Source organism: Rhinoraja longicauda, unplaced genomic scaffold (genome assembly GCF_053455715.1).
Source record: "Rhinoraja longicauda isolate Sanriku21f unplaced genomic scaffold, sRhiLon1.1 Scf000268, whole genome shotgun sequence".
NCBI lineage: Eukaryota > Metazoa > Chordata > Chondrichthyes > Rajiformes > Arhynchobatidae > Rhinoraja > Rhinoraja longicauda.
The window spans coordinates 129,556-139,868 of NW_027601486.1; the positions used below are offsets into that span (position 1 = coordinate 129,556).

Genomic DNA, 10,313 nt, shown 5'->3' on the forward strand with positions numbered 1-10,313 from the left:
ATTGTCTATTGTCTATAAAACGTCACCGATGTATGTTCACCAGAGATGCTGCCTGACCCACTGAGTTACTCCAGCACTTAAGAGTCATGGAGTCATATAGCTTGAAAACAGACCCTTCGGCTCAAGTCGCCCACACCGACCAACATGCCCCATCCACACTAGTCCCACCTGCCTGAATTTGGCCCATATCCCTCTAAACCTACCCTATCTATATATTGTCAAAGATATTCTTAAACAATAGCACCTGTCTCAACTACCTCCTCTGGCAGCTTGTTCCAAACAACCACCACATTTTGTGTAAAAAGTTACCCCTCAGGTTCCCATTAAATCCCCCCTCACCTTAAACTCATGTCCTCCAGTTCTCGATTCCCTGGGCAAGACTCTGTGCGTTTACCTGATCTATTCCTCTCATGATTTTGTACAGCCTTACAAGACCACCGCTCCTGCACTCCAAGGAATAAAGCCCTAGCCTCTCAACCTCTCCCTGTAGCTCAGGCCCTCGAGTCCTGACATTTTGTGTCTGCCTTTTGAAAGCCAGCATGTGCACTTCCTTACTTCCATTCAAAGTTGTTTCCCTGGAACAGCACCCACAGAAGCTGCCCAGCAGACGGAGGGTGTGATTAAATTGTTTTTAATTGAAGGTAATAATAGAAAAGGGCACACCGGAGGTTGACAAGGACACGGCTTTTCCAGTTAGTTGCCGCCCATAGGATCTGATTCATTTAGAAGTATCCGAGCCGGCGCTTTCAGTTTCCGGAATCGAACGATCTCCGAGTCTATCCGAAATCCGGCTTTTTTGTCGTGAATGTTGTCGTCCAGTTGTTTCTTCGCGTGCTCCAGCATATTGATGTTGCGTTTGGTCTCTGCCATGGCATCATTCAGCAAGCCGATACCCTAGATGGCCAAGGGGCACAGAGAGCCAAGATACAGGATGATGATAACCTACTTGATCTCCCGGTGGCTCAGCGCTTTTAGTCCCCCTCCCATTCTCAATCTGACCTTTCTGGCCTGGGCCTTCTCCATTGTCAGAGTGAGGCCCAGTGCAAATTGGATTCGCTTGGGTAGTTTACACCCCATCGGTATGAACATTGACTTCTCTAACTTCAGATAGCCCTTGCTTTCCCTCTCTATCCCCTCCCCTTTCCCAGTTCTCCCACTAGTTTTACTATCTCCGACTACATTCTATCTCTCTCCCGCTCCCTCCCCTGACATCAGTCAGAAGAAGGGTCTCGATCCAAAACGTCACCCATTCCTTCTCTCCCAAGATGCCACCTGACTCGCTGAGTTACTCCAGCATTTTGTGTCTACTTAGAGGATAATGATGATACTTTGTCACGTACAATCTCTAGGAGGCCGCAGAGAAGTCAGGCAACGGAGCCTCGCTATTCTTTTCAGGGAGCTTCCCATTGAGGGAGTGCAGCGTCGGTTCACCAGGTTAATTCCCGGGATGGGGGGACTGACATATGATGAAAGAATGGATCGACTGGACATACATTCATTGGAGTTTAGAAGGATCAGAGAGGATCTTATAGAAATAGATAAAATTCTTAAGGGATTGGACAGGCTAGATGCAGGAAAAATGTTCCCCATGTTGGGGTAGTCCAGTACCAGGGGTCACAGTTTAAGAGTAAGGGGTCAGGTATTTAGTATTAAGATGAGGAAAAACCTTTTCACCCAGAGAGTTGTGAATCTGTGGAATTCTCTACCACTGGATGTTTTTAAGAGAGAATTAGATTTAGCTCTTAGGGCTAACGGAATCAAGGGATATGGGGAGAAAGCAAGAACGGGGTACTGATTTTGGATGGTCAGCCATGATCATATTGAACGGCGGTGCTGGCTCGAAGGGCCGAATGGCCTTCGCCTGCAACTATTTTCAGTGTGTCTATGCTGGACCTCATGGAGGTCAGTGCGGCAGTCAATGAGGGCGCGGGTCGGGGTTGGCGGTCGTTGAAGACACCGGCGTTCGAGGACGGGCCACGTAAGAACAGGAGGGCGCGCCGCCGGGAACAAAGGAGGACCCGGTGTGGGGGGACCGCCGTGAGGGGCGAGGGGGGGGGGGGGGGGGGGAGAACAAAGCAGGACCTGGCACAGGGCACTTTGTAACTTTGTCAGCGCCCTTTATGCGGCGGCTCTTTGCATACCTTGAGTACGCAAGCAAAGAATTTCACTGTGACTTGTCACATGGGACAATAAAGTATTCATTCATTCATTCATTCTAGGTACAGTGTAATCCTTTGTTCCGCACTCCATACACAAAATATGCAAAGGCTCGCCATGCATAGGGCACTGACAGTGTTATAAAATATTTGTGTGTAGGAGGGAACTGCGGATGCTGGTTTGAACCGAGGATGGACACAAAAAGCTGGAGCAACTCAGCGCGACGAGCAGCATTTCTGGAGAGAAGGAATGGGCGACTTTTTGGTTCGAGACCCTCCAGGCAGGTCTGATGACCGAAGAAGGGTCTCCACCTGAAACGTTGCTTATTCCTTCTCTCCAGGGATGCTGCTTGTCGCGATGAGTAATAAAGTAATCATTATAGTCCCAACTTTGTCCTCAGCCCCCCCCTACGCTGGGTTCCTTCTTTACACTGCATCACTGAAATAAAATCTTGGCTTCAATTCAATTTCATCAAACTTAACTGCGACAAATCTGAAATCATCATCATTGGACCAAAAACCCTCACCAAATCCACCCACAACTTCACCCTCAATATTGACGGTTTCCCAGTATCCACCTCCCCTCACATCCGGAATCTTGGAATCATCTTTGATCAAACCCTCTCCTTCGACAAACACATCAAACACATCACCAAGACAGCCTTCTTCCACCTCAAAAACATTGCCCGTCTCCGTCCATCCCTCTCCTCCACAGCTGCAGAAACCCTCATCCACGCCTTCATCACCTCCCGTCTGGACTACTGCAACAGCCTCCTCTATGGTTCACCCTCAAAAATCATCAATAAACTCCAATACATCCAGAACTCCGCTGCCCGTCTACTCACCCACTCCCCGATCCGTGACCATATCACCCCCGTCCTTTACAAGCTCCACTGGCTCCCCATCCCCCAGAGAATCCAGTACAAAATCCTCCTCATGACCTACAAAGCCCTCCATAACCTGGTCCCATCCTACCTGACTGACCTCCTCCACAGACACACTCCCACCTGCACCCTCCGCTCTGCTGCTGCCAATCTCCTGTCCCCCCCCCATCCGGACCAAACTCAGATCCTGGGGGGACAGGGCTTTCTCCATCGCTGCTCCACCCTCTGGAACTCACTACCCCAAACCGTCAGAGACTCCTCCTCAATCACCACATTCAAAACATCACTGAAGTCTCACCTGTTCAGCACTGCCTTCAACCACTGACCGTCACCTCACCTTCTTTTTCCTTTACTGTTAGTTTACTTATTTATCTATTTATTTTATTTTCTATATTTTAGTAAACCCTGTAAAGCGTCTTTGAGTGTTTAGAAAAGCGCTATATAAATGTAATGCATTATTATTATTATTATTATACTCGGCGGCCCATTACACTGGATTCAAGGGTCATGAGTGTTTAATTGTCCTTTGTAACGCCAGAGTAACAATTACATTCTTACTTGAGGCAACAAAACAGCCCTGCGTAGTTCATAGGTCTGCACGCATTTTGCACGTTCTCCCCGTGACCAAGTGGGTTTCCTCTGGGTGCTCCAGTTTCCTCCCACATCCCAAAGAATCGCGGGTTTGCAAGTTAATTGGCCCTCTGTAAACCTGCCCATGGTGGGTAGGGAGTGGATGCAAAAGGGATAACGTAGGACTGCTGTGAACGGGTGATTGATGGTCGGCGTGGACTTGGTGGGCCGAAGGAACTGTTTCCACGCCGTCTCCCTAAACTAAACTTGCTTTCTCGGCAACATTAGCCAAAGCATTAAACCATAACATAACATAGGGCGGCACGGTGGCGCAGTGGTCGAGTTGCTGCCTTACAGTGAATGCAGCGCCGGAGACCCGGGTTCGATCCTGACCTCGGGCGCTGTCTGTATGAAGTTTGTACGTTCTCCCCGTGACCTGCGTGGGATTTCCCCAAGATCTTCGGTTTCCTCCCACACTCCAAAGCCGTACAGGTTTGTAGGTTAATTGGCTTGGTAAATGTAAAAAAATTGTCCGTAGTCGATATAGGGTGGTGTTAATGTGTGGGGATCGGTGGTCGGCGCGGACCTGGTGGGCCGAAAGGGCCTGTTTCCACGCTGTATCTCTAAAGCAAACTAAACTAAACTAAACTAATGTGAATGGGTATTGACCGACTAGGACATGGAGGGCCAGTTTCCACGCTGTTTCTCTAAACAAACCTGGACTACCTACCTTGACGAGTGTGGCTGCCTCGGTCAGTTGGGTCCCTGGATGGCGTTGGAAGACCTTGACCAGTGGCCTGTCCAGGCGTTCCCGTGTCTCCAGGTGCAGGGTGGTCTCTGGACCCTGTCAAGAGACAAGGGTGTTTAATTGTCAAATGTACCGAACATTGAAACTCTTACCTGCTTAACAAACCTGTAAACAATAACAATCAATATTTAATATCATCAACAAAATATCAATAAGTTGTTAACCTCGATGCTCAGCGGTAGAGCTGCTGCCTCACCGCGCCAGAGACCCGGGTTCGATCCTGACTATGCTTGCTGTCTGTACGGAGTTTGTACATTCTCCCCGTGGGTTTTCTAGGAGATCTTCGGTTTCCTCCCACAATCGATAGACGTACAGGTTGGCAGGATAATTTGCTTGCTATAAGTGTAAATTGTCCCCAGCGTGTGCAGGATAGTGTTCGTGTGCGGGGATCGCTGGCCGGTGCGGACTCAGTGGGCCGAAGGGCCTGTTTTCCCACTGTATCCCTAAAATAAAATAAAGTAAACTCGTGCAAAAGGCAAACCTTTAGTTCTCGATGCAACCAAAGACAGGCGCCTGAACCATCTGGAGAAAAGGAATAGGTGACCTTTCAGGTCGGAACCTGTCTTCAGACGAAGAGGCTGTCAATGGTGATTCTGAGCTAGATTCTGAGTTAGGTGGACTAAGGACTTGTTTTTTCTTTTGCACTAGTATTTTGCACTACATGCATAGGACAGGTTTGGAGGGATATGGATCAAACGCAGGCAGGTGGGACTAGTGTAGTACGGACATGTTGGCCGGTGTGGGCAAGTTGGGCCGAAGGGCCTGTTTCCACACTGTATGACTCGATGCTGCCTGACCTGCGAAGTCCCTCGCTCAAACTTTGATTTTTGCTCAGACTTTCGGCGTCTGCAGATTCTTGTGTCCCCACTGTGACCATCCACCTACCAGAGTCACTCCGTTGGCCAGCTCCATCTGATTGTACCAGCGCTTTGCCCGGTTAATGCTGGCCCTCGTCTCACCGGAACTGACCTCCATGTGTTGCTGTGGGACGGATAGAGAGAGCAGTTAAATCAGGCAGGGCCTGACCCAAAGACAGTCACACCCCTGGCTTCCATCCCCGCTAGCAGCTCCCTCACATTAAAACACACCCCAGTTTAAAATTTGGGTGGAATGCACAGACGGTGATAGACAATGGACAGTAAGAGTAGGAGGAGGCCATTCGGCCCTTCGAGCAAGCAACACCATTCAAAGTGATCATGGCTGATCATACCCCCTGACTCCGCTATCCTTAAGAGCTCTATCTAGCTCTCTCTTGAATGCATTCAGAGAATTGGCCTTCTGAGGCAGTGAATTCCACAGATTTACAACTCTCTGACTGAAAAAGTTTTTCCTCCTACCCCTTATTCTTAAAGAAATGGCAAAGAAAAACATTCTGAAGCAAAGGCACAGTGGTGCAGCGGTAGAGTTGCTGCCTCACAGCGCCAGACACCTGGGTTCGATCCCGACTACGGGTGCTGTCTGTACGGAGTTTGTACGTTCTCCTGCGTGGGTTTTCTCCAAGATCTCCGGTTTCCTCCCACACTCCCAAAGATGTACACGTTTGCTGGTCCCACTGCTCTTACCATCATGGACACGCTCTCGGCCATTTTCTGAGTCAGCCCATCGTTCACTGATTTCTGGGCAGCCTTGGTCAGGTTGACTGTTTCCTCTATTAACTTCTCGCTCTTCTCTCGCAGTATTTTGGCGTTCACTGTGGTGGTTTTGGCGTTGCTGATGGCTGCCTCACAAGCTGATGGCAAGAAGGGAGTCAGTCGGTACAGACAGAGGTGGCCAACAGTACAAACAAAACCACACACAGAGATACACCAGGGTGGTAAGCGGGGGTTTCACAGCAAGCGTCAACCTTCACCACCAACATGTGGATCAGTTTAGTTTAGTTAAGACATACAGCGTGGAAACAGGTCCTTCGGCCCAGTGTGTCCGTGCCGCCCAGCGGTCCCCGCACACTTACAATATCCCGTACACACTCGGGACAATTTACAAGCACACCAAGCCAATGTACCTACTACAAAGTTAATCCTGAAAAGTGCGAGGTGATGCACTTTGGCAGAAATAACTTGGAGAGGGAGTACACCATGAATGGAAGGACCCTAGGGAAGACAGGGGTACAGAGGGACCTTGGAGTACAGGTACACAAGTCCTTGAAGGCAGCAGGACAGGTGGACAGGGTGGTCAAAAAGGCATATGGGTTACTGGCCTTCATTAGCCGGGGCATCGAATATAAAAGTAGGGGGGTAATGATGGAATTGTACAGAACACTGGTGAGGCCACAGCTGGAGTATTGTGTACAGTTCTGGTCACCACATTATAGAAAGGATGTGATAGCTTTGGAGAGGGTGCAGAGGAGATTCACCAGGATGCTGCCAGGGATGAAGGGCCTCGGCTATGAGGAGAGACTGAGCAGACTGGGGTTGTTTTCCCTGGAGCAGAGAAGGCTGAGAGGGGACATAATCGAGGTGTACAAGATCATGAGGGGCATAGATAAGGTAGATGGCGGGGAACTTCTTCCACTGGTGGAAGGTTCAACAACGAGGGGACATGGATACAGGGTAAGGGGAGGGAGGTTTCACGGGGGATGTGAGAAAGAACTTTTTCACCCAGAGGGTGGTTGGAGTCTGGAACTCACTGCCTGGGGTGGTGGTGGAGGCGGGAACACTCACAACGTTTAAGAGGCATTTGGATGGGCACTTGAAATGCTACAACATTCAGGGCTACGGTCCAAATGAGGGAAAATGGGATTAAAATTAGACTGTGTTTGGTAAAGGGTGGCACGGACACGATGGGCCGAAGGGCCTCTTTCTGTGCTGTGGGACTCTATGACTCTATGACTCTAAAGTTGTACATTTTTGGAGTGTGGGAGGAAACCGGAGATCCCAGAGAAAACCCACGCAGGTCACGGGGACAACGTACATACTCCGTTCAGACAGCACCCGTAGCCAGGATCGAACCCGGGTCTTTGGCACTGTGTGGCTGCAACTCTACTGCCGTGCCACCATGCCACCCTTACGGAAACAAGGAACTCCAGATTGCGGTTTACACAAAAATACACAAAGTGCTGGAGTAACCTGGCAAATGGTGGAGGAGAGCGCGGCCTCCCAGCATCAGAGACCCAGGTTCGATCCTGACCTCGGGTGCTCTCCTTGTGTGGAGTTTGCACGTTCTCCCTGTGACCGCGTGGGTTCCTCCAGGTGCTCCGGTTTCCTCCCACATTCCAAACTCGTGCTGGGTTTGTTGGCCCCCCGTAAATCGGCCCTACTGTGTCGGGAGCAGAGGAGAGAGTGGGATAACACGGAACTAGTGATCAATGGTCAGCGCGGACTTGATGGGACGAAGGGGGTCAGGCAGCATCTCTGGAGAACATGGATAGGTGAAGTTTTGGGTCAGGGCCCTTCTACCTCAGGTCTTTAGACTTTAGAGACGCAGCGCAGAAACAGACCCTTTGGCCCACCGAGTCCACGCGACCAGCGATCACTGTGTGCACCAACACTATCTTGTACCTGAATGGTGACCGATTGGGAGAAGGGGAGATGCAACGGGACCTGGGTGTCATGGTGCACCAGTCATTGAAAGCAAGCGTGCAGGTGCAGCAGGCAGTGAAGAAAGCGAATGGTATGTTGGCATTCATAGCAAGAGGATTTGAGTTTAGGAGCAGGGAGGTTCTGCTGCAGTTGTACAGGGCCTTGGTGAGACCACACCTGGAGTATTGTGTGCAGTTTTGGTCTCCTAACCTGAGGAAAGACGTTCTTGCCTTAGAGGGAGTACAGAGAAGGTTCACCAGATTGATCCCTGGGATGGCGGGACTTTCATATGAAGAAAGACTGGATAGACTGGGCTTGTACTCGCTGGAATTTAGAAGACTGAGGGGGGATCTTAAAGAAACATATAAAATTCTTAATGGGTTGGAGAGGCTAGATGCGGGAAGATTGTTCCCGATGTTGGGGGAGTCCAGAACCAGGGGTCACAGCTTAAGGATAAGGGGGACGTCTTTTAGGACCGAGATGAGAAAACATTTCTTCACACACAGATTGGTGAATCTGTGGAATTCTCTGCCACAGAAGGTAGTTGAGGCCAGTTCATTGGCTATATTTAAGAGGGAGTTAGATGTGGCTCTTGTGGCTAAAGGGATCAGGGGGTATGGAGAGAAGGCAGGTACAGGTTACTGAGCTGGATGGTCAGCCATGATCATTTTGAATGGCGGTGCAGGCTCGAAGGGCCGAATGGCCTACTCCTGCACCTATTTTCTATGTTTCTATGTTTCTATGAACCTCTCAGCCCGAGATATGGCCAGTAACCTTTTAGTTCAGCTTAGTTTAGAGATACAGCACAGAAATAGGCCAGTCGGCCCACCGAGTCCGCGCCGACCAGCGATCCCCGCACATTGACGCGATCCTACACACACCAAGGACAATTTACAATTTTACTGAAGCCAATTAACCTACAAACCTGTATGTTTTTTGTAGTGTGGGAGGAAACCGGAGACCCCGGAGAGAACCCACGCAGGTCACGGAGAGAACGTGCAAACTCCGTACAAACAGCACCTGCAGTCAGGGACGAATCAGGGTTTCTGGCACCGTAAGGCGGCAGCACTACCTTTGCGCCCTTTGACCCTGCGATGGAGGCCACTCTGCGGAATAATGTCCGATCAACATCTCACATAATCGCCTGACCCCTGACCTCTCCTAGGACTGGTGACCCTTGGCTCCAGCCATCCACCAGCCCGCTATTCGGTTGTCACCCTCGTCTGACCCCTGACCTATGATTCAAGCCGCCCTGTTGATTGACCCCCGACCTTTCGTGTAAGCTGACCCACCGCGGGCCGACCCCTGACCTCTGGCCTTACCGTAGCTGTAGGGGCCGGCAGCCGTGAGGGGCGGCATCACATTAACGTCCCGGACCTCGGACAGATCCTTGGTTATCCGTGGGGTCAGGCAGTCCTTGCGGGCCTCGCGGGTGGTCTGGCTCATGAGCTGGGGCACCAGGTCGAGCACCAGCATCCGCTCGCTGTAGATCTCCTGGAGCTTCTTCCTCGCTGTGTCCATGTCCTGCAAACATAGAGAGAGTGGATAGTGGGGGGTGGGAGAGAGAGGGGGGGGAGAGAGAGAGAGGGGGGGAGAGAGAGGGAGGGAGAGAGAGGGGGGGGGAGAGAGGGGGGGAGAGAGAGGGGGGGAGAGAGAGGGGGGGAGAGAGAGGGGGGAGAGAGAGAGGGGGGGAGAGAGAGAGGGGGGGAGAGAGAGGGGGGAGAGAGAGGGAGGGAGAGAGAGGGGGGAGAGAGAGAGGGGGGAGAGAGAGGGGGGGTGAGAGAGGGGGGGAGAGAGAGGGGGGGAGAGAGAGGGGGGGGAGAGAGGGGGGGAGAGAGAGGGGGGGGAGAGAGGGGGGGAGAGAGAGGGGGGGGGGAGAGAGGGGGGAGAGAGAGGGGGGGAGAGAGAGGGGGGGGAGAGAGAGGGGGGAGAGAGAGGGGGGGAGAGAGAGGGGAGAGAGAGGGGGAGAGAGAGGGGGGGAGAGAGAGGGGGAGAGAGAGGGGGAGAGAGAGGGGGAGAGAGAGGGGGAGAGAGAGGGGGAGAGAGAGGGGGAGAGAGAGGGGGAGAGAGTGGGCGGAGGGGGAGAGAGGGCGGAAGGGAGACGGAGGGCTGCGGGGAGAGAGGGGTAGATATCTCTCCTTGTAACCAATACCCTCTAGTCCTGCCATCATTGTGCTAAATACCCTCTGCACCCTCTCCAAAGCCTCCACATCCCTCCTGACATGGGTCGACCAGAACTGCACGCAATACTCCAAATGAGTCGGGATGGAATGGAATACTTTATTGTCACATGTGACCAGGCACAGTGAAATTCTTTGCTTGCATACGCAAGGTATGCAAACAGTCGCTGACAAAGTTACCCCTGCCGGCTCCTGCA

General features: G+C 51.6%; 1 protein-coding gene across 1 annotated transcript; it reads right to left on the reverse strand.

Moving 5' to 3' along the window:
- Positions 1-668: 668 nt before the first annotated feature.
- Positions 669-9,460, reverse strand: LOC144590720 (tektin-like protein 1; the record flags this gene model as incomplete). Its single annotated transcript, XM_078395146.1, has 5 exons — positions 669-894; positions 4,341-4,454; positions 5,304-5,399; positions 5,981-6,147; positions 9,259-9,460. Coding segments are annotated over 5 exons (780 nt in total), but the record flags the coding sequence as incomplete, so codon positions are not given.
- Positions 9,461-10,313: the final 853 nt, after the last annotated feature.